Raw genomic sequence first — 24,559 nt, forward strand, 5'->3', positions numbered from 1 at the left:
AACTCCTGACCTCAGATGATCTGCCCACCTCGGCCTCCCAAAGTTCTGGGATTACAGGTGTGAGCCACTGTGCCCGGCCTGAAGACAGTTTTTTAAGGTTCACTCTTGAGGTGCAGGGGGCAGGAAGGGAATGCAGTGAGTGCCGGGCACGGTGGCTCATGCCTGTAATCCCAGCACTTTGGGAGGCTGAGGCAGGCAGATCTCTTGAGTCCAGGAGTTCAAGACCTGCCTGGGCAATATAGCAAGACTCTGTCTGGACAGAAAATACAAAAGTGGGCCAGGTGTGTTGGACACCTGTGGTCCCAGTTATTCAGGAGGCTTAGGTGGGAGGATGGCTTCAGCCCGGTAGGCAGGGGCTACAGTGAGCTGTGATCATGCCCCTGCACTCCAGCCTGGGTGACAGAGTGAGACCGTGTCAAAATAAAAAAGGAGTATAGTGAGGTCTGGGCAGCATATCACATTATTGGGAACTTCAGGAACCTTGAGGCCATGGCTCTAGGGACATCCACAGGAGGACAGGGGAACTCAAGGCCAGCAGGACGTGGCCTGGAACTGTTGTTAACAACACTGGGGAGGGTCATCCCAACAGCCACAGCCTCCTGTGGTCACCAGACCGAGATGAGCAGCCTCTGTGGCCTGGGTCAGCTGGGTGCTCAAGGACTATGGACCTTTGGCCCAATTGCTCTCAGTATATACAAACACCTCCTCCTCCTGGCACAGCAGTGGGGAGGCCTGAAAAGACCACTGCAGCCCCCACAAGCCCAGATCCCAACAGTGATAATGGAGCCCCGTTAACTGAGTCGGCTTTGCCAGTAGGGCAGGGGGATTTCATAAGATCATTTTTCATCCCCTATTCCCCTGAGGTAGGTACTATTATTATCCCCATTTTACAGGAAGAAAAACTGAGCTCCTAAGAGGTTAAGCCTTAGTTAGGCAACTTACTTGAGGTCACCTGACCAGTAAGTGGTGGACCTAGCAGAACTCGCATCTGACTGACCCTTGCAGAACCCTCACCCTTAACCATGGGGCCACACAGCCTTGCAGGAACAGCAGTGTGAGAAAGCACCCGATCAGAAGCCAGTGTGCACAGGGCTGGGAACATGGCACCGCGGAAAACAAGGCACAGTGTATCCCCTGGTGGGCTTTGCTTAGAGAGGCAACGTTCAGAATTCCAGGAAAGTCCAAGTCTGCATCAAACCACAGTGAGGCTAGCAGGAGACCAGGGCACATGGGAGTGACAGCTCACGATGCACCACACGTTACAGTTGACCATCCTTTTTTCTGTCCACTCTTACAACAGATCCACCCCTAAACTGCAATGCAACATTTGTAAGCCCCAGTTTAGAGACTGGGAAGTGAAGGCTCAGAGAGGAGGTGACTTCCTACAGCTGCCCAGCTGGCACATGGCACAGCCAGAATAGAATTCTGCTCACGGGATTCCAAATCCAAAACTCTCCCAGTAACAACAATGGTGTGGCCACAGCAACACCAATGACTCACTAGGGATCATCTCACCACATCCTATTATCACATCCATTTCACAGATGAGGAAACTGGCCTGCAGAGTGGTAATTAACTGTCCCAAGGTCACATAGCTAATGAGTAGTGCCAAAGTTAGGGTTTGAACCCAGCTCTAGACCCATGTGGTTGGCCACATCTCCACAAGGTTGGGCCCCCTAGAGAGTATCTCAGAGACCTGGAGCTTCAGATACATCCCCTGAGAAATTTCCAGAAAAGAGCTGCAGTCAGAAAGTTGAAGGACAGGCCAGATGCCGTGGCTCATGCCTGTAATCCCAGCACCTTGGGAGGCCGAGGCAGGTGGATCACCTGAGGTCAGGAGTTCGAGACCAGCTTGAACAACAGGGTGAAACCCCATCTCTACTAAAAATACAAATTAGCCAGGCATGGTGGTGGATACCTGTAATCCTAGCTACTCGGGAGGCTGACGCAGAAGAATGGATTGAACCTGGGAGGTGGAGACTGCAGTGAGCCGAGATGGCGCCATTGCATTCCAGCCTGGGCAATGAGAACAAAACTCCATCTCAAAAAAAAAAAAAAAAAGAAAAGAAAAGGAAAAACAACGTTCAAGGACAAAATGAGAACAAAGACCAGGAACCATTCTGAATTCCTAAGTCACTTGCGTGAGTGGGGTAGGCTCGGGGTTTCTCCTAAGAGTGGCTGGAGAGCTGGGGTCAAAGAACTAAAAGGCTAGGATGTTTCCTCCTCAGTTTCCCTTCTTAAAACATAAGTTGATTTTGTTAATTAAAGGAAAATGTTTTCAAAACCTCTTTAAAGACACAAAAGGTTAGATACTATGATTTCACTTCTATGAAATGTTCAGAAAAGACAAATCCATAAAAACAGAAAGCAGATTAAAGGTTGCCAGGGGCCGTGGGGCAAGGAGCATGGGGAGTGACCGTCAGTAGGCCCGGTGGAGTGATGAAGATGTTTGGCAATGAGACACTGGTGATTGGTGCATTGCCATCTTAATATACTTACCACCGACCACCGAACCGTACACCTTCAAGGGGTGAATTTTATGGCATGTGAATTACATCTCCACAAAGCCCTTTTCTTTTTTCTTTTTTTTTTTTTTTTTTTTTTTAATGGAATTTTGCTCTCGTTGCCCAGGCTGGAGTGCAGTGGCGTGATCTTGGCTCACTGCAACCTTCCCTTCCCAGGTTCAAGCGATTCTCGCAACCTTCCCTTCCCAGGTTCAAGCGATTCTCCTGCCTCAGCCTCCCGAGTAGTTAGGATTACAGGTGCCTGCCACCACACCCAGCTAATTTTTGTAATTTTAGTAGAGACGTGGTTTCACTATATTGGCCAGGCTGGTCTTGAACTCCTGACCTCAGGCGATCCACTTGCCTTGGCTTCCCATAATGCTGGGATTACAGGCATGAGTTACTGTGCCCAGCCCACGAAGCCCTTTAAAAAAACACTTATTTGCAAAATGAAGTGTCTGAAGAGCCTAACTGGGGAAGGTCAGGGAAGGAAGAGGGGCTGCTCAGCCTTTGCCTGAGGCCAGATGCATGTCCTGCAGGGTGGGCCCTGGACCCCTTGCAACCCCCAAGGCGCTTGAGCCACGCCCCTCCTACCACAAGTCCCTTTGCACTGGCTGGGCCTCAGCTCAGAGTGCACTTCCCTCTGCTCTGTCCCAGAGCTTAGCTCAAGACGCCCAGGGACAAGACCTCGAGGCCATGCGTGTGCCCATCCCATCGAGCCCTTCCCACTTTTTATGTAGGTATGTGAAGCAAATGTCCATTTTCCCACAGGCAGAGCCTCCACCGGGTGGGAGCCTACATGGCTCCCCCATGCCCAGCTCAGTGCGAGTACAAAAGGGGCATGCACAAATACCCAAGGAAGCAGGTGGGCACGCAGCAGGGAAGAGGATACAGGGCTGGCCTAGAGGAGCCCCCAGTTAGTGGGGAAGGCAGGCCCAGATAGTCAAGCTGTGGGGTAAGTGTGTAAGAGGAAGACACAGAGCATGAGGGGCACCCCAAGGAGGCCCACCCGAGTCAGCAAGGGGCAGGGGGGCAGGCCAGGCCATTCTTGAGAAGAGAACACACCTGTAAGCTGGAAGAAATGCTGCATTTCAAAAGCGTGCACAATATGCTGCCCCCAGAACTGAGAGAACAAGTCACAGCACATATGAGGCACAATAGGCAGACATCCGCATGTCCAGGCCATCTCTTTGCTGGCTCATGGGACACACAAAGAACTTAGCTCTACCTGAAGGCCAGTCTGTCAACACAGAGTCCTGGGCCCAGAGCTCAGAGGCCCAACAGCCAGGCCAGGGCACTGGATCAGAAGAGGGGATGATGTGGTAGACGGGCTTGGAGACCTTGGGGAAGTGGGCAAGGCTGAGATACAACCACAGAGACAGCCACTGAGGAGAAGAGCAGGGAAGGAGGGTTGGGAGCCGCGTGGAGATCCAGAAGGAGAAGAAAGTGACGCAGCCACACACACACAAGATGGCCGGTGGTCAGCCCTATAGGACAAGCAGCTTATCAGCCAATGGTACCCAAATGTTCTGCCCAGCCAACGAAGGAGACAACGCTGACCTGCATGAACCCTGGCTCTCTCTGGCTTCCAGAGGTTTGAGAGATCCCTTCCCCAACACGCACTCAAACTAGCGTCCACCTTTAATGAGAAATCAAAAGCATGAGAAATGTCATACCAATCTCCTGTGGGGTGACCATCTGATGAGTTTTGTCCACTCAGGCTGCCCGGTGCAGGGCACCATGGAAGATGGGGTGGACTCAGGGTGGGAAGCACCCTGCACCTTCCTGTTCCACTCACATCTACATCACCTCCTAGGGAGGCAGGTCCTGGCCCCCTGTAACCCAAGGAGATGGGGCACAAGAAGGACCAGGATGGGAGGCCCCTGTAAGCTGAAAGTAATGCTGCATCTCAAAAGTGCATCCTCCAGGATGGGAGGCCTCTGACTCTTACCACCCTACCCTCCAGCGTATTCCAGGAGACGAGACCCCAGCTGTCTCCTCTTACACCAGTAGCCTGGTGGGGTCAGGTGCCCCAGGTGGTGTCCTCTGACCTGCTCCATAGTGGGCAGTGGCCTCTGCCCATCCCAGCCTCCCCAGGTACCTGGTTCTGCAGCTGGGTGGATGTGGCCTGCTGGTCACTGTCGCAGAGGACCAGCCTCTCCCGTAGGACCACCAGCTCCTCCTGTAGCTGGGCCTTCTCCTCCTGGAGCTGGGACATGGCCTCCACCATCCTATGCACCACAGGGGCCGCACCTGGTGGCCCCGACAGGCTCAAGCACCTCCTGCTGCCAAAGAGACGCCCACCTACAAGCAAAGTAGTGGCTGATGAGAGGGCAGCAGAGGTCCCATGCTGGCAGAGGAGAGGGTCCGTCACAACAGGGCAGACCACCAGGGATGACAGGGGTGCAAGCAGAGGGGGTGGGCAACCAGGTGAGGGCTGGGGCAGCAGCAGCATAGGTTAGCTGGGGCCTCCAGGGCCTGTCCCAGAAAAAGACACTTCCCCAGGCAGCATCTGGGGGATTAAATTGCCTGGATCAGGACTTAAGAAAGCAACTTGCACTGAATATGGCTCTCAAAGCACATGTTCCAGGTCTGATGGGCCAGCCTCTCTCCATGGCCAGGCTGCAAGGAATCGCAGCTGGGAAAGACAAGGGATTCTCACCCTAGAAAACTCTATTCTTGTAGGCACGTTATTTCTTTAAGTCTCAAACCCTCTCAAGAGTACAGAAGAGAAGAGTGGGGCTCCCGAACCTCCCCATGTGGCAAGTGGTCAACTGTGCAGAGAGAGGGGAGCCAGGGGAGCCGTGTGCATGTGGGAGGGACAGACAGACCAGGACACAAAGCCCGCCCTGCACATGGGGCAAGAACTCAGCCAGCCAACACCTAGCAAGGATGGAGCGCAGGGACCTCCCAGGCAAGACAGAGGGAGTCCTCCTCCTCCAAAGGCCCACCACTGTCCTGTCACCAGGAATGAGAGAGATGGACAGATGGATGAAGGACAAGAACACAGAATCGGGGCCCATGACCTGTGCACGGGGCCTGGGATGCTTGTTACAGCTTGCTTCCAGGGCGCCAAGAATGGCCATGGTCTCTGCAGGTAGGGAGCAAAGAGTTTAGGGGAGAGAGAGAAAAATGGGGGGCTGGGGAGGAAGGGTGGGTGATTTGCCTCCTCCCCTCAGGGAGCACAAATGGGACATGACAGAGCGTGGCAGAGTGAAGGGTGAAGAGGGGCATCTGCTGGCCAGAGAGCGCTGCTCTCTACCTCGGAGCCTGGGGCTTTAGGCGTTCCCACATTAGTCCCCAGGAATCCCAGCCCTCGGCAGGCTGGGGTTGGGGGCTCCTAGACCCTGGGAAGGAAGCCACTTGCACCTGAAGTCACACACCCCTCTGACAGCCTGGCCTGAGGGAAGCCAAACGGACTCAGATGGACAGGGAAGTGGGGAGGGTACAGCTTGCAGCTGGGCGGGGACATCTTGGCACAGCCCCAGGAGGAGGGGCAGATGGGTAGAGGCCCCCCGCCCCGCTCTAGGAGAGCAGGAGGGACACACACAGGTTGGCTCTTCCCTCCTCCACCCGAGCACTCCGGAGAGCTGGAGCTGGGCATCCCCGGTTGGGTGGTGACCCTGGCCGTGTGGCTTGCACGTGACGCTGCATGCATGTCACACAGAGCTGGCCAAGCTCCTGTGATCTGTTCTAGAGCGAGTGAGGTCAGACGGATGCTTCCAGGCCTGCACACGCGGCAGCATGAGCGGCATGTGACCAACGTGGCCCTCAGCCCTTTGCAGGCTGCTGCAGTGAGGCAGGGAACGCACTGGACTCCTGGCCCGAGAGCTGGTTCTGCCACTCGAGAGACGTGTGGGAGGGGCCCGGCAGGAGCTTCCTAGGAGAAATGGGGACAAGGGGCCTTGCCTGAAAGGAGCCCAGCACTGTGGAGATGCACAGGCGTGGGTAGCTGTTACACAACAGGCCATGGGGCAGAAATGAGGCCTCGGAGAGCCCAGTTCATCCGGAACACTGCTCATGTCATGGGATGTCACCCCCAGAGGGGCTCGCTGGGTCTCAGCACCGCGGCAGGGCAGTGGGAAGGGGGCCAGGAGAGTGCTTGTGGAGAAAAGATCTCCAAGAAGCTCAGGGAGGTCCCAGAAAGAGGAGGATGGGAGGACGAGGTGAAATCAAATGGGCCCTTGTGCTGGAGAGGTTGCACTCAGGGTTCAAAGATACCATGCAGGCACGGCCTGGCCCCACTGACCGGGTCACCCTTGCTGTTCCCTGGAATCAGCCTTCCTCTTCTCAATGCACAATCAGCAAGATGATGTCCCCTGCCCGAGGCTGGCCTGCTCACACTCAGCCAGACCCCAAACCCTGCCGCTCGCTGCAGAAGAGTGCCTGGGCCCAGACAGGCCAGAACCCCAGAACGGGGCTCTGGACAGCCTCAGAGAAGGGAGTGGCTCCTTCCACCACATGGCAAGTTCAGACACACAAGTTAACCTTTTGGCGATGGAGGAGGAAGATGACAAAGCCCAGCTCCTCTTTCCTTCACATGCTCTTGGCCTTCCCCCGGGATCCTGGAGGATGCTGCTTCCCCATTATCACCGGGCTCTCGCTTACTGCCAAGGATCCCCGGCATGGACCCGTAAGACTACAAGGGGGGCCTGTAGAATCTTCCAGAACCAGCCGGCCCTGGACACCATGGCAGACCCTGCCAGAGAAGAGCTGAGCCACCGGCTCCTTTATCTCAGCCTCTGACCAGGAGAATCCAAGTTCTGTTCTAGGAGCCTCCAGACCCTGGGAGCCCATGGATAGGAGGGAGAAGGCCGAGTCTCTCTTTGCAGGCAGTGGCGTCTGTGAGGCTGCCACCCTTGCCCTGCTTTAGACAGGCGCTGGGAAAAGACAAAAAGCAGAGAAATTCAACCCCAGCCCACGCTGGCCAAGGCCTCTTATCACTGGGTGGGGCCTGGATGCTGTGGGAGGCAGGTCGAGATGAAGGTTCCATACACACCACTGTCCCTGAATCCGGGAGAGGCAGACTGGGGGCTTGGAGCTGTGGGTCAGGCAGCTGGAGTCTGTCTAGGCCACCTCCAGCCAGGGAGGACAGGGCATAGGGATAGCATAGCACCAATCGCACAAGAGCCTCCCTCCTGTGCTGGCTTCACTGGGGAGTGCCAGGTGGGCGGGCAGGCCTGCTTTACCTGTATTCTCTACATTCATGGTGCCACCAGCTTCCTGGGCCTCCCGGGCCTGCCTGGGGGCCGGTGCCTGTCTCTTCCAAAGCTTCTCTTCTTTCGTCCCCTGACTCTGGCTCTTGCACCCCTTGTCCTGTAGGGCCTGCTGCCAAGACACAACCAGAATCCTCACATGAAGGAGACTGCGCCAGGGAAGGACCCTCGAGCCAAAGGATGGTGCACTCCCGGAGCTGGCCAGGATCCCAGGGCCCAGGGGGTCCAGTCCCTCCCTGTGTGGGGGGGTGGGGACGTTGAGGCCCAGGATCTGGAAGAGGATGTGCCAGGTCCCACAGCAAGACAGTGGCAGTGCCTTATCCTGGCCTCCCTTAGCAGCTGGTCTTCTGCACCAGCAAAGAAGGTTCTTAGGTACTTCAAGTCCTCAGGAGAAACTCATGCCATCCTTCCAGAGTCTGAGAGTCACCAGCACAGAGGCCAGCTCACTTCCGGCGCACACGCCCCACAGGCAACCATCCAGCCCCACCACACACATATCAACCTCAGGGCAACTGCTCCCATGCCGATGCTGCCACCCCAGGCACACAGCCCTGCATCTCCAGATGGAACCCCCAAGACTGCCAAGGAGGCTGCCCACGAGTCTGTCTGAGCAGAAGGGCCACAGCCCTGCCTCCTTCACTTTCCCCGCCCCACAGGGCTATCGAGAGGCCACAGGAAGCCATCTCCTCTTCCAGGGCGAACACGGGCAAAGGACTCAAGACAGAGAGGGCCAGTGCGCAGGCACAGGGAGAGAGAGGGGAGGCACGAAGAGGTGTTTCATCCAGAGAATGTCACCTACCACTCACACATAAAGATGCCCAAGGCAGGCAGCAGGGCCACATGCAAAGAGTGAGCCCACTTGAGGATCATGAAAATAAAACAGGCATAGAGACAAATCTAGAGAACTATATAGACAGTGATCCTCTGTGGAAGGTTGGGGAGATGGTGTAGTGGCTGAGAGTAGAAACAAGCATCATTTCAACTTGGGGGGAATAAAAAGAAAGTTCACAACAGAGAGAACGTGAGAAGAGGGGAAAGGAGGTGGCCTTACATTTCATTTTGAACCTCTCTGGCATTTGAATTGTTAACCTTATAAACAATGACTATGTGGTTTTTTGGTTTTTTGTTTTTTTTCTTTTCTTTTTTTAAACAGAGTCTCACTCTGTCACCCAGGCTGGAGTGCAGTGGTGCGATCTCGGCTCAATGCAACCTCCGCCTCCCAGGTTCAAGCGATCCTCCTGCCTCAGCCTCCCAAGTAGCTGGGATGACAGGTGTGTGCCACCACACCTGGCTAATTTTTGTATTTTTAGTAGAGATGGAGTTTCACCATGTTGGCCAGGCTGGTCTCAAACTCCTGACTTCAAGTGATCCACCCGCCTCGACCTCTTGAAGTGCTGGGATTACAGGAATGAGCCACTGCGCCTGGCCATTTTTTTCTTTTTCTTTTCTTTCTTTCTTTTTTTTTTTTTAAGACAGAGTCTCACTCTGTGGCCCAGGCTGGAGTGCAATAGCACAATCACAACTCACTGCAACCTTGACTTCCTGGGCTCAAGCAATCCCCCAACCTCAGCCTCCCGAGTAGCTGAGACTACAGGTACACACCACCATGACTAGCTGATTTTTGTATTTTTTGTGTAGAGATGGGGTTTTGCCATGTTTCTCAGGCTGGTCTCAAACTCCTGGGCTCAAGTGATCCTCCTGCCTCAGCCTCCCAGGCTAACACAAGCATGGTGGCTCATGCTTGTCGTCCTAACACGCCCAGCATTTTTTTTTTTTTCCATATCAACAGAGGTTATCTTGGAAGAGAGATAGCAGACAATTTCTGTGTGTCTTTGTGACCTTTAAATTCAAAACAAAAAAAAAAGTTACTCTCTTGAAAGTGCTCACTCTAAAAAATAAACACGTAGTCTAGAGGCGGCAAGGCCTGTGTGTGAAGCCTGGTTCTTCCTCAGCTAAGCTGTGTGACGTTGGGCAAGTTACTTCCCTTCTTGAAGCTGCGTTCTCCTCATTCTTAAAATAAAAATGGTAATAACAGGACCGCATTGAGCTTGTGTGAAGAGTAACAGACAATTGCAGCCAAGTCCCCAGAGGGCGCCTGGCACATAGTAAGAGCTTGATATGAGATAAGTATTATCAGGACATGATTCCTGTAATCTTCACATTTTTTTACTTTGACATTCAAAAATCCAATACAGATAATTGAAAAGACAAGAAAAGTGACATCAGCAGGCTCCTTAGCCCAAAATGCACCCCCTCCTTCTCTCGACCCCGAGCTCCACTTGAGAAGGGCGGGTGGGGGACACACCTCTTATATTTAGGAATATTCGTGCTGGGCGCAGTGGCTCACACCTGTAATCCCAGCACTTTGAGAGGCTGAGGCGGGCAGATCACCTGAGGTCAGGAGTTCGAGACCAGCATGGCCAGCATGGCGAAACCCTGTCTCTACTAAAAATAGAAAAAAAATTAGCCAGGCGTAGTGGCAGGCACCTGTAATCGCAGATACTCGGGAAGTTGAGGCAGGAGAATCGCTGAACCCAGGAGGTGGAGGTTGCAGTGAGCTGAGATTGCACCACTGCAATCTAGCCTGGGTGACAGCTCAAGACTGTGTCTCAAAAAGAAAACAGAAAATTCCCTCCGACTTAATTTTGTCCCCGCCCTGTGACCAACTGCCACACCATCGCTAGCAGGCTTGTGATCCATGGCGGCAAGGACAGCAGCTGGAAGTTTCCATTTGCCAGCCAGGGCAAAGGTTACACTATTTCTGGCCCGTTGGCCAAGCCACAGGAAGGACAGACGGGGCCCTGGGGGGTTGGGAGTTTCTGCAGCGCCTCTGTGGGATGCATCTCAGGTTTTAACTGCTGGACAGAGCCTAGGGAGGGGGTGTCACTAAGGCCACCAGGTCGCCGCACTGTGCTTGGGACACACCCTGGCCCCACATCTTCAATCCTGAAGCACCTACCGCATAATGGAGCTTTGTGGGGGCCCACCAGGATGTGAACGTGGAAGCTAGTTGCTGGTGCCAGCATCCCAGAGATCTTCAGCAGATCTGCTGACCCCAGGACTCAGCTGCAACCACAACTCAGCACCCCATAATCAAAGCTCAAGAACAGAGCCACCACCCAACTCGAGGCTGTGGGTTTCTGACTGCCGCCTTCCAATTTAACTATGGATGGCTCAAGACAGAGCAAAGAGTGGGTCCTCGGGTTTCTTTAACTGTTCTCTCACCAGACCTGCTTTTCTGGCAGATTTGAACAGATAAAAGAAGAAACTTTTGGTTCAGTTTTCAGATGAATCACGAGAAGAGACAAGAAACACCTCGAAACACAAGACTGCCCCTGAAGCGACATCAACCCCTGCATCCATGTTCAGATCAGGGGCTGGGAAAACAAGCTACCCGGGCCTGGACATCCATGTGCACCAGGGAGGATATGTCCCTTGAATGGTATGTGTTTTCCACACTCCATCCTGCCCACCATTTGTACATGTTCCTGCAAGGCTCTGTGAAAATGTGGCTTCCAGAAAGGGCAGAATCAGTGTGTGTGGATGGTCAGGAGAACGTGGGGGAGTGGTGGGCCCTCTAGTGTAACGGTTTTCTTGGGGGGTGGGCCTTAGCAGCACCCCCAGATGACTCTGGTGTTGATCCTCTGCCACTGCCTTCTTGGCCCCTGCCTGGTTTGCCTTCATCCCTTCATGACTATTTGGTCACTCTCTGGTGCCTCTGCTAGACTCTCTTGTCTCTTTCTGCACTGCACCTCTGACCCTAGCACAGACTGGCACCTTCTAAATAATCTGTTGAACGAATGCATTAATTAAGAATGGGCAGAGCTTGTACTGCCCCGAAAATACTCAAAGCTATTGCTGCATGAACACAGCACAGATATTTGTTTAAGGAGCTCACTGCAATCAGAAACAATACAGAGGATCCGTTATAAATAACGTATAGTAAGTCCTGAAGTAGACTATTATGCAGCAGTGTAAAAGAAAGAGGTAGGGCTGGGTGTGATGGCTCACACCTGTAATCCCAGCACTTTGGGAAGCCAAGGCAGAGCCCACAAGTTCAGGACCAGCCTGGGCAACATGATGAAACCTCCATCTCTACAAAAATTAGCTGGGCATGGTGGCACATGCCTATAGTCCCAGCTACTCAGGAAGGTGGCTGGAGGTTGCAGTGAGATTCCAGCCTGCATTCCAGCCTGGGCAATAGAACCAGACCTTGCTCAAAAAAAAAAAAAAGGGTAGTTCTCTATATGTTGATGAGCATGAAGAGATTATGAGGAGTTACTTGAGGCAAAGAGCTAGTCACAGAATAACATGTAAAATAAATAATAAAAATCATATAAATATGCATTGGGCACTGTGGGTCATGCCTGTAATCCCAGAACTTTGGGAGGCCCAGTGGGCAGATCACTTGAGGTCAGGAGTTCGAGACCAGCCTGGCCAACATGTTGAAACCCCATCTCTACTAAAAATACAAAAATTAGCCAGGTGTGGTGGCGCATGCCTGTAGTCCCAGCTACTCGAGAGGCTGAGGCATAACAATCGCTTGAACCCGCTTGAACCTGAGAGGTGAAGGTTGCAGTGGGCTGAGATATTTAAATTAAAAAAAAAAATTGCCACTACACTCCAACCTGGGCAATAGAATGAGACTCTGTCTCAAAAAAAAAAAAAAAAAAAAAAAAAAAAATCATATAAATATGGCTGGGTGGCTCACACCTGTAATCCCAGCACTTTGGGAGGCTGAGGTGGGCAGATCACTTGAGGTTAGGAGTTCATGACCAGCCTGGCCAACATGATGAAACCCTGTCTCTACTAAAAATACAAACATTAGCTGGGCATGGTGGTGCACGCCTGTAATTTTAGCTACTCGCGGAGCTGAGACAGGAGAATCACTTGAATCCGAGAGGCAGAGGTTGCAGTGAGCTGAGATCATGCCATTGCACTCCAGAGCAAGACTCCGTCTCAAAAAAAAAAGAGTTCATGGCCAACATGGTGAAATGGTGAAACCTTATCTCTACTAAAAATACAAAAATTAGCCAGGTGCGGTGGTGCTACTCCCAGCTACTCAGGAGGCTGAGGTAGAAGAATCACTTGAACCTAGGAAGCTGATGTTGCAGTCAAGATCACGCCACTGCACTCCAGCCTGGGCAACAGAGTGAATGAGACTCCATCTCAAAAATAAAAATCATATAAATATAATTAAGTGGTTCGATATAGGAAAGATAAATAAATAAACACCAAATACTTAATAGTGGATTTCTCAAAGATAGAGGACTATGAGAGGCAGTTTCTGGGTAATTGTATCTCTGCCCTGTTACAAGGCTAGTTGTGTTGAATGGTCAAATATGTGACCAGCAGCCAGTAACTTAACCTCTCTGAGCCTCCACATCCTCATCTATAAAGCTCAGATCAAATACTGTATCCTCAGACTGTTATGAATATCATGAGGACTGACATGAGATCTTTAATGCCTGGCACAAAGTCCATGTTTGATAAATAGTAGCTCTTATTACTATTATCATTATGTATTATTTCTATAGCCAAATATACCTATATATGTAAAGTTTATCTTTTTTGTTGTTGTTGTTGTTTTTTTGAGACAGGGTCTAACTCTGCCACCCAGGCTGGAGTGCAGTGGTGCAATCACAGCTCACTGCAGCCTCAACCTCCTGGGCTCAAGCGATCCTCCCACTCCAGCCTCCTGAGTAGCTGGGACTATAGGAACCACCATGCCCGGCTAATTTTTTATTTTTCTTTTTATAGAGATGGGGTCTCACTATGTTGTCCAGGCTGGTCATGAACTTGTGGGCTCAAGCGATCTTGCTACCTCAGCCTCCCAAAGTAGTGAGATTACAGGCCTGAGCCACTGCACCCAGCCTTACTTTGTCTTTTTAAAGTCACTTCATGATAACTACAAGGGAGAAGACCCCAAGTTTTAGTGAATCCCCCATCTAGCTTTGAATTTTCACTTCAAACAAGGAAATATTCCCAAGGAAATACAAGGAAATACTCACATAACCACGTTTGAGAATAACTAACTACCCCAAACCTGCCTGTTTTCCCAATACCTTCTCCAAGCTCTGCCCACCTCAGCTAAGGCCCCATGCTTCCCACTTTAACACCTCAGCCAGGGCATGGCTGAAAAGTTCCTGTCAGCTCCTGTGAGATTTCCCCTGTCTGACTTAATAAAGCAGGCTCACACGCAGAGGGGTCATGAGGGGCCTAGCAGAGAGGTACGAGGTGAGTCCCTGGCTCTCCCCTGGTGCTTCATACCCCCAGGAACCTGGCAGCAACCCAGTCACTGGAGCTCAGAGAGCCAAGGCACATGCAGCCTGGAAGGCCCCAGCGCTTACCTGCAGGGTCAGGTAGAGCCCGTGGGGGCTTCCGGGGCCAGCCCAGTCCACGCTAAGGGCTCGGCACTGAGCTAGGGCCGGGCGAGCTGCACTTCGGGCACTGGAGTCCTCGTCACCACAGACTGGGGTATCTTTTCCACGCCCTGTCCCAGGACAGAGAGATAGGTGAGACACTCCGACCGCTGGCCGAAGACTGCTAGCCATGGACCACTGGCCAGGGCCGCAGCTGACCTCAGCTTTCACACACCCCTGGCTGGTTCAGATAAGGCCAGGAGGAGCTCACACACTCTTACACACCTGCCCTGCACAGAGGGGAAGGCCTGGCTGGGGGCAGGTGCTATACTCCTTTCTTACCAAAAGCCGCCCCAAGATTCTCTTCTGGAGGGGGCCCAATACCCCACTGGAGGCTCCCCTATCCTCACAGTGGCTTTTGGGGTAGGCACCTGCTCAGCAGGGCAATGGAAGGAAGCCGATGCCAGCCAGCCTGCACGAAGCTTTGAGGACTTGCACAGGGGCTATGGCTTTATTACCCCGGCTGCCTCTAGGTGGCAATTTCTTCCCTGACTTCATTAAGACCAAATCCACACCTGGTGGCCCAGACTCCGTTGCTTCCCCAAGCATATTCAGAACCAGCTAACGTGCATCCCCTTGTGCCTCTGACACACTGCCTCCCTCACCCATGGGAGAGAGGGTGGGCTGCGGCAGCAATGCCCCAGCCACCCACCTCCACCTGCAGGGCTGAACAGGGTGGATGGGGGCCAGCCTCACGAGTCATGAGGCACACTGCAGAGCCACTACCCTGGGGCGTAACAATATCCCAAGTGCCAGCCACTGGGCCAAGTGCTTTTCAAGCCTTACACACATTTTTTTTTCTTTTTCTTTTTCTTTTTTTTTTTGAGACAGGGTCTCTCTCTGTTGCCCAGGCTGGAGTGCAGTGATGTGATCTTGGCTCACTGCAACCTCTGCCTCCCGGGTTCAAGCAATTCTTACACCTCAGCCTCCCGAGTAGCTGGGACTACAGGCGTGCACCACCAGCCCAACTAATTTTTGTACTTTTAGTAGATATGGAGTTTCACCATGTTGGCCAGGCTGGTCTCGAACTCCTAACCTCAAGTGATCTGCCCACCTTGGCTTCCCAAAGTGCCAAGAGATTACAGATTACAGGCGTGAGCCACAGCGCCCGGCCTTTACACACCTTCTTGATCCTCAGTTTGCTTGTCAATAAAATGGGGACAACTTCACAGCCCTGTGGTGAGGATCAAATGGATGAGATACACGTGGTGCCGATGTAGTGCCAGGCACACAGAAAGGGCCCACAGTACAGGCCAATAGGACTACAGTTGCCATCAGCTCCTCACAACTCCCCAGGGAGGTGGGGGGCATTCTCCCAAACTGACAGGCAAAGAACCGGAAGCCCTGAAGGGTTAACAATGTACCCAGGGTCACAGGAGCCAGGATTCAAATCTCATGTGCTAACCAATCCTCTGCCAGCCGACTCTCAGGGTGGCAATATGGGGGTTGGTTGGGGGGTTCAGAGGGGCCTGGGGCAGCTGAGCTGGCTGAAGTCCAGTGGCAGGCACGGTGCTTGCATTTCACACACAGGATTTCATCTGACCTTTGTCTTAAATTTTTTAAGTGGATAAAAGTCTGTATGGTCATATAATCTTCATAATACCCAATTTTTTCCTTCAGGTTAGAAAGCTGAGATAACACAATATTTCAAATACCTATATGCACACACACACACACACACACACACACACACAGACACACATGACTACAAGGCAATATATAAAATGTTCAGTGACTAGCTTATGATTTTATTTCCTTTTGATATTTTCTATGTGTTTTAAGTATTCGAAGGGAAAATGTTTTTGTTTTACCAGAAAAGCAATACTCATTCATATTACATTTGTAATCCTTACGACAACCTTATGGGGCAGAGGCCATCCTCTGCCCCTTTCAGACAACTGGGCTACCTGGCCCAAAAGCCCAGGCTTTTCCCGAGGGCCCTGGGTCATCCCCAGCCTGGCTGTGCTGCTTGGGAGCAGCCAGCCCCAGACAACCATAGAAGCAGAGAGACCTCAGCAGATATCAGTCCAGCTGCCACTGACAGCACAAATGTGGTGGGAGAGAGGGCTGAACAGGAGTTTGCTGTGTGCCCTCTCTGGGCCTCAGTTTCCCCTTCTGTGCACCAAGGGGCTTGGACCTGATGGCCCAGAGGGACTCTGCTAGCCCTCACAGGCTGGCAGTCTAGACCCTGTTCCTGTAAGTCACGAGGGACAGGGAGCAGACCCCTGAAGGCACGTTGCCTGGAGAGCTCTCTCCCCCACACTACCAGGGCAACCTGCCCACGCCTCGGGAGAGGGTCATGGGCAGCTCCCTAGCCCCGTCAATCCAGTCCCTGCCCTGAATCAGAGAAGCCGCTCACTTCTTGACTTTCGCAGCACCGGGGGACATGACCCAGAAAGGCGAGCTGGCACTGACAGCTCCCTGGGGAGACACTGGGGGCCAAGACTCTGGGACCCCTGCCCACCTGCTGTCAGGGTCTCTACAGAAACACCTAAAATGAGCACATGGCTCCCAAGTCCCGCCAGGCCACGTTCCAGAGCAGCCTCGGTCCACTCCCAACGCCATCCAGGGGCCAGCCCAGGCAGGATCAAGTGTCAGCGGCACTTGGTGCCCGGGCAGCCACTTCACCTACCTTGTTTACCAGCCTAGGCAGAGACCAGAGTGAGCCCATAAGCTTTTGGCCAAGGACGGCAGCCCGCAGAGCTCTGACCAGCTTGGCCAGAGGGAAAGCAGCTGATCCCCCTGCTCTGTGCCCGATCCGTGTTAAAGTTTAACCCGGCTTCCAGGTCTCCTCTTTCCAGACAGGGGCGCAGGGAAGGAGCACCTGGCGAGACTGACGCTCCGGCTCCACGCCCGCCCGGCTCTGGGCTGTCGGTTACCCTGTAATTACCTGACAGCTCTGACTGGGCTTAAGAACCGGTGAGAAACCTCAGTCTCATCTCTGGTATCTGGAGGAAGGAAGGGAAATAAAGAGGCATTTTAAAAATGCGGACTCACCAGTTCTCAACCTCCCCGGGCCGGTGTGTGGGAAAGGGCGGGCGGCCGGGCTGGCTGGGGCTGGGGCGGGGCGAGCCATCCCCGGCTCGGGCTCCGGGGCCCGGCCCACTCTCCACAGGCCCCGCAGCGAGGGCGTGGCTCCCAGGTTCCACGTCCTGCGAGAGGGGACCATGGCCTGGGGCTCAGCAGCCTCCTCGGGGCACCGGGCAGCCTGCGGAGAGAACAAGGGGAGATGAGCTTGAAGATCACGGACCAGCACGACTGCACCTCGGGCAGAGCCAGTCATCTGGAAGGGTCTACGCCCCACCGGTCGCTGGTTACCCAGGGCAGCAGCTCCAACTGCACTGTTCCCCAAAGACCCCAGGGCTCGCAGGATGAAATGGGGCCTGTTGCCTTTTGGGGATATTTGTTTCCGAATACGGAGGCTCCAAAGTGGGAAAGGAGTATTTCAGCTGTGCTTGAGACCCCACACCTGAGCCCTTCCGGGCTGAGCCTGGCAGCGTGAGGACAAGCCAGGTCCTAGCCCCACACAGAGGAGGCACCGCGAGTCAGCAGCGTCTCCGTAAGTCTAATCCTTTTCCTCCAAGACACCTAATTTTCTAATTGCACTTAACCACATTCTTAACCCTTAGGCTTCAGGCTCCTCTGCCTAAGGTCTGTCAGCAGAGCAGTGAATGCTCTGAATATTAACATTTCACTGAGGAGGGACTCAAAAGGGCCCTGACTGTGGCCAGTGACAAGTGAAGTCTATATACAGCAAGTTCTCATTCATGTATTCGACTAGGCTGCGCTCTGTGCCTAGCATGTGGCAGGCACCGTATGGGTGTTGAGATACAAAGATTCATTCAGTCTTCATTTAATAATGCCTACTGGGTGCCAGGCATCTGCCAGGGGTTCTTTTGGATCAGAAGAGATGAGGCCTGAAAGCTCCCGGTCAGAAGGGAGATAAACACTTCAAAAACCCTTAGTCTGAGCAGGCTGCTGGAGGTTGCGGGTGCGGGCCAGGCACCAGGTGGTATGGGGAATGGAGGCGGGTGGGGAGCATTGGTCAGGGATGGAAAGCTTCAGTCAGGGATAGTTCCCTCATGAACTGAACAAATGAACAGAGCTCGGATATTCTCTGCACAAGTCTTTATTGAGCACCTACTGTGTGCAAAGCAACCTTGAGAGCATTTAAGGTGATCATGCTACAGTCCCAGACTCAGATAGTAATGTCATTTACAGAAGAAGCGAAGTCAGCTCAGAGAGGCAACATAGGGTTTTAAGATTGAGGTGGGGGTAACCGAAGGACTTCCTAGTGGAGCTTTCTGGGCTGTCAACTACTCTCCCCATCCCTCACTGCAGTGGCCACTTCCTGCCAAGAAGTGCAGATAGCTATTTCAAGGGTGTCCACCTCCCCTGACCCACGATGGGTCCCACAGCTCACACACATTCATGGTTGCAGCCCCATTGCACCCAGCCTGCAGCTGCACCCACACTAAGCACTCTGGGATGGCTTGTGGGGTGAACGTTCTGCAATGAACACACACAAGCTTGAAATGAAGCCTGGAAGAGAGGTCAGGGCTGGACACAGACTCAGAGCTAAACAGGACCACCAATGCCACAGGTGAGGAGGCAATCATCAAAGCCTGAGCAAGAGGAGACAGCCATGTGATAACAGGGCTCACCGGGGGTGGAAAGTTGCAGAAAGAAGGTGAGAGAGGGACAGGAGCTCCAGGCAAGTACAGAGTTTTCAGAAGTGACTGAAGTGTAAGTGGGAAGGAGAGGTTTGTCAGTGCCCAGTGCATCATGCACAGACATGGAGGACTGGAAGCCCAGACAGGCAGAAAGCCTGAGCCTGTGGAGGGAGAAGGGCAGATGGCAAACTTGGGAGGGCTCAAAGAGTGGGGAGGGAGCTGGGGGAGGAAGAAGCCACTTCCTTCTCCTTGGGGGTGTTTGGCTAGGATGGGAAGGAGAGGATGTGGTGTCTAGAATAGGAGAGAGTTGAGCATGCTGGGGAGACAGAGGGACAGGAGTGACTAAAGCATTGAGAGGCAAAAAAAAAAAAAAAAAAAGGTAAAGGGTTCAGGGGTTAGGGGTCTGAGGCTCTGGTGTCTGATGTTTGCAGAGCCCAACCCTGGAAGAATGCCAGGCACCTGGCGAGGGAGCCATGGTCTCTTCCTTCCTTGACTGAGAACAACTAGGAGGCTCCTGGGTACAGTCTTACTGGGAAGGGGATGGGAATGTGGGCCAAAGGACAGGGCAGAGGCTGATCTAAATACATGGGCCAGCTCCACTGAGGAAACTGAGATGGACCAGTGTGGCGTGGAAGAAACCAAGGGGAGCAGCCAAATGTCCTCTTCTCCAGGCTGCTTGGCACAGAGCTGGGCACACAACCAACCCTGCAGACCAGCTGTCCAGTGGGCAAAGGAAGGAGCAAGACAGGTCCATCTGCATGCTTGGCTGCTGGGAAGGTGAGACGGTGCAAGGCATTGGAGGCTGACTCCACAGTGGACAGAGAAGACTTTCAGGGAGATCAGTTCCGTCTGAGGGGCAGGGACAGGAGGAGATAGCGTTTCTGTGGTTATCAGGAAGGGAAGTGGAAGAGGCAGCCAGGAAGATACCAGGAAGAAAGAGGAAGGGTGTGTGCTAGATCCTGAAGAGGAAAAAGCAGCTGAATTTAGCAGCCTCAGGGGTGTGAAGGTCAAAAGTATCAAGGAATCTTAAGCCCAGGGTTCTGGGCCAGGAAAGCAGCACTCTCTCTCTCATTTTACATGGGCATCTGAGATGAAACCTGGTGTCCAGGGACTTCTACTAACCTAGAATTCGTGGGGGAGGGCAGTGGGACTGGTTCAGAACCTGGCTCCACTGTTTACTAGATGTGTGACCTTGGGAGAATTACTTTGCCTCTCTGTACCTCATTATCTCCATCTATAAAATGGGCAGAACTCCACCTTATAGGGTTGCTCTAAAGATTAGACAAGGCCAAGTGTTCAGAACAATACTGGCATATACAAAGAGCTCCAAAATTTTATTTTTCAGTGACTTCACTCCAGTGGTGGGTGAATGCAGAGGGGCTGGCTGGGGAAGAGGGTCTCTGCCTCTCTGGGTTTAGACCAGGGCAACAGAGCTGCAATACTCCCCCTGCCCGAGATCAGGGACATTGCAAAGATTGGGGGGACAGGCTGGACAGCTGCCCAGAGACTGCAGCTGGCAGGGCTTGGTCCCCCTGTGAGAGCAGGCAGAAGGTCAAGGAAGTTGTACAGGGAATGCCACCTCCCTGCACACCATCACCTATCCTAGGCTTTCCAGGGCAACCCAGATTTCAAACCCTCTGCTCCCCAGTGCCCCTATGAACAGCAGAACTCACCACCCTGTGCCCCTAAAGTCCATCACTGCAAATGCAGGGCCCCATTCTGAGGCTGCATTCCTAGCAAATGACTCTCCCTGGTGAAGGAGACGGCTACTTTAACAAGGGCATGGGGAATACACGTCTGGAAAAGAACGGGTGCTCACCCTGTCCAGGCAGAGGAAAAGCCGGGGAAGGGGAAAGGGCCAGGGGTGGCCACAATCCGCAATCTTGAGACAGTGTTGGGCTATGGTGGCGGGGGCGGGGGGTGGCAGTAAATGGTACTCCAGAATTTAAACACAGCTTCCTCTTTAATATCTCCCAGGACCAGGCCCTTCACTGCACCAGCCAGAGTTCTGCTCTGACTAGCAATGCGGGGCTTAAGGGGGTGGTCCTGGGATCCCCCTCCCTGCTGAGACCCTCACAACTGCTGCGGCTGTCTTGGCCCGATTCCTCACCGCCCGGAGAGCGCCGGCCAAGGCCCTTCTTCCTAACCTCTGGGCTGGGGCACCCCGCCCCAGGCCCTGCCAGAGAAAAAGCGAACTCCCCAAGGGACGTGATGGGAGGGACCCAACGGCAGCCTTCCAAGGAGCCCTGAGGGTGGGGGAGACCCCAAGAAGGGGAGGGGGCGGCGCCGATTGACACGCCGATCCCGGGTAGGGTCTGCGCTCTCCTCGTTCAATGAAATCCAAACGGGGTCCCGAAGCTGCTCGGATCCCAGGGGCACGCCGCCCCCGTGCCCAGCTCCCAGCAAGGTCCTCGACTCGGGCTGAACGGCGCTGGAGGGGACCTCGCAGGGCTGGGTCTCCCGGGTCTTTCCCTCCCCGCGCCCCCAGCGGGTCCGGGCAGAGGGGTCCCGAGGGCAGGGCCGGCCCGGACGCGGCTCCCCGAACGGCGGGCTGGGCGGAGACCCCAGCGCCCGCCCGCACCCAGCCCGCTGGCCCCACTCAACCGGCTGGCGGAGCAGAATCCCGGCGCGCCCGCAGCGCCCGGGCCGGCCTGGCCCGGCCCCCGCCGGCAGGAGGCACACGCCGCCGCCTCCTTGGCCCGCCCGCTCGCGCCCCTCCCGCACACTTTCCACAGGAAATGATTAACTCGGGCCGCGGCGCGTTCCCATGGCAACCGGCTCCGACCCCAGCGGGGGGCGGCGGCGCGCGCTCGCACTCACGCGCACTGGCGCGCACGCGTCAGCCCGGGCGCGCCCCCGCAGGTCTCCCACCGGCACTCCCACTCCCACTCCCACTCCTTCGCGGGGCCTCCCACTCGGGCTCTCCCGCCTCCCCGCGTCCCGCACTCGCACTGGCACACGTGCTCATGCGTTCTCTGAAGGCTCTCACAAAACATGCCTGCGCATGGGCTGGCTGACACGAGGCAGCCCACACAGCCCCACACCTGGTGAGCCATGCGTACTTCTGCACAGCCTCAAACCCGAGTGCAAAACTTCCACGCGAGTACTCACACATACACATCTCATGCGGGCTCTCATACCAGTACGTGTCTTCCCATCCCAACACACATACACATGCTCTTCTTACGAGACAGTACATGTACACCCCTTACCGTGTCCTTGCACACGCTGGCGCACATGCACTCACTCTGTTTTACAGCGCACACCCTCTCACTCGCTCCACCACCTACTCGCTGGCCAGGCAGCCTCCCAGCCACAGCACTTCCTACCTCTGCACCCCCAGCCCCACCCCAGCAAATGAATATCTTCCCAGTAAGGAAGCTGCCTGGGGTCTCTTAAGTTAAAACATTCCGTCAGGTTCCAGTGAAAACACACCAATGGTGCAGCAGTTCCCAGCGTGGCTGCAGAAGGCCCTGCTCCTGGGGGGCCTGGAGCCTCAGAAGAGGCCTGGGGGAGGCCAGGGGCCTGCCAGCCTGGAGAGACAGCTGACCCGGAGGAGCCACTCTGTTCTTTGTCTCCCAAACAGAGGCAGCATTTTATTCCAGAGCCAGCAGCAATATTCTCCCTCACCCTCCACACACACACCCCATACACACCCCCGGGTGCGGAAGAGGAGAAAGCAAGTCACTCTGAAGCCAGCCTGTGCAGGCTGATGGTTCTGCAGATAATCCCAGGAGGGTGGGTACTCTGCCCCTTCCTGCTTGTCAGGGGATTGCCCAAGAAGATCAAGGAGAGGACTGGAGGGGGTCGGGCAGCTCCAGGTGGGTTCTATCTCCCACGGCTGCCCAGGCGCTGGGCTGCCAGTCAAGAATCTCGACCAGAGACGGAGCCAAGGGCCTGGGCCTCAGCTTGTTCTGGACACCAGAGCAGGACAGTCACAGTCCCCCAGCTGGAAGCAGCCTAGTGCATGCTTTATTTGCCAACTGAGATTCCTCAGTGAAGGCCTGATAGAGGGTGAATGTCATGCTCCTCGAATCATTCCCTAGAGAGTTAGATTTCCAGCTGAACACCACACCGAAGAACCCTTCCAATGGGAGAGAAAGCCTTATTTGGGGAGTTAAGATCTCTGAATTCCCCTGCCTGCCCTCAAAACAGCAGTGATCCAGGGGACTGCCAGGGTGGATGAAGGTAAAATGTCTCTAGAATTCTGATTTAGTATCTAACTCCCTTGATTACAGTGAGTTGATGGGGGCGGGGGGAGGGCAGAATGTTTGTCTTTAAAGTCCTTGTTCAAAACTGGAGGTTTTTTCTTACTCAGGGATTGAGTACATTGACATTAACTGTAGGTCCTTCCCACCAAAGCCAAAGCCAGATTTTAAAATTAATAATAACATTTATTGTTCTTTTGCTTTGATTACAAAAGTAATAGATGTTCATTGTAACCATATCCCACCCACTGGAGATAAATGCTGCCAACACTTAGAAATCTTTTTTTTTTCTGTGTACATAATAGATGCCATTATTGAAGCTAACACTGTGTCAGGCACGGCACTAAGCTCTTTATAAACAAAATCCCATTTAACCCTGAACACCCTATGAACACCAGTACCGTCATATTCCCATGTTTCAGGAAAGGAAAGTGAGCCTCAGAAAGTCTGTTCACAAATGCAGTGTGTGATAGAGCTATGAGTACAGTAGGTACTCACACAGTACTATCAGATGCATATGGGTATAACAACTTACTAAGATCAAAGCACCAGCGAAAGAAAAAGAAAATTGAAGTATAAGGAGGTTGTATTTTTGGAATTCTAGCAAAACTCTGATTTGAAATGTAAAAACTACTTGTTTCATCGTTGTTGCATTTTTGAGACAAGATCTTGATCTGTTGCCCAGGCTGGAGTGCAGTAATGCAATCATAGCTCACTATAGCCTCAAACTCCCAGGATCAAGTGATCCTCCCACCTTAGCCTCCTGAGTAGCTGGGACTACAGGCATACACCACTGTGCCTAGCTAAATTTTTTTTTTTTTTTTTTTTTTTTTTTTTTTTTTTTTTTTTTTAGTAGAGACGGGGGTGTCTCACTACGTTGCCCAGGCTGGTCTCGAACTCCTGGGCTCAAGGGATCCTTCTACCTTGGCTTTCCAAAGTCCTGGGATTACAGATGTGAAGATGTGAATCACAGTGCCTGACTCAATTTTTTTTTTTTTTTTTTTTGAGACGGAGTCTCGCTCTGTCATCCAAGCTGGAGTGCAGTGGGATTGCAGGCACAGACCACCACACCCAGCTAATATTTTATATTTTTGGTAGAGACAGAGTTTCACCATGTTGGCCAGGCTGGTCTCAAACTGCTGACCTCAAGTGATCCACCCACCTCAGCCTCCCAAAGTGTTGGGATTGAAGGCGTGAGCCACCGTACCCGGCATGACTCAATTTTTTTAAAAAAACATATTGTGTGGAGTCGGGGTCTAGCTCTGTCGCCCTGGCTGGTCTCAGAATCTTAGCCTCAAGTGATCATCCTGCTTCAGCCTCCCAAAGTGCTGGGATTATGTGCACGAGCCACCATACTATGCCCATCCCAGTTGTTGGAATTTAAGAATGTACAATGTCACCAGGAACTACATACCGACTCCAAGGTCATTTCTAACCCAGAAACTTCGCTGATGATTTACATAGGAGGCTGCCAACTTTCCTGGCCGCAGGGAAGGTGGAAATTTTGCTGAAACCTGGCCATCCCAACACTGAAGT

At 53.4% G+C, this 24,559-nt stretch overlaps 1 protein-coding gene across 15 annotated transcripts in view; it reads right to left on the reverse strand.

Moving 5' to 3' along the window:
* KIFC3 (kinesin family member C3) overlaps window positions 1-24,559 on the reverse strand; it is a 106,456-nt gene that overhangs the window by 23,098 nt on the left and 58,799 nt on the right. For 3 of the 15 annotated variants that reach the window (XM_017878894.1, XM_017878895.1, XM_017878892.1), the window contains exons 2-5: window positions 17,140-17,350; window positions 14,071-14,213; window positions 7,694-7,832; window positions 4,606-4,808 (exon numbers count right to left, since the gene is read on the reverse strand). In XM_017878894.1, coding sequence (XP_017734383.1) covers window positions 4,606-4,808; window positions 7,694-7,832; window positions 14,071-14,213; window positions 17,140-17,350 — 696 coding nt within the window. Of the gene's footprint in view, window positions 1-4,605; window positions 4,809-7,693; window positions 7,833-14,070; window positions 14,214-16,774; window positions 17,089-17,139; window positions 17,351-22,250; window positions 22,316-24,559 lie in introns of those variants that run through there. The other 12 variants (XM_017878897.1, XM_017878898.1, XM_017878896.1 and 9 more) reach the window with 10 other exon arrangements.

The sequence above is a fragment of the Rhinopithecus bieti genome, unplaced genomic scaffold (genome assembly GCF_001698545.2).
Source record: "Rhinopithecus bieti isolate Rb0 unplaced genomic scaffold, ASM169854v2 scaffold_11161, whole genome shotgun sequence".
Taxonomy (NCBI): Eukaryota; Metazoa; Chordata; class Mammalia; order Primates; family Cercopithecidae; genus Rhinopithecus; species Rhinopithecus bieti.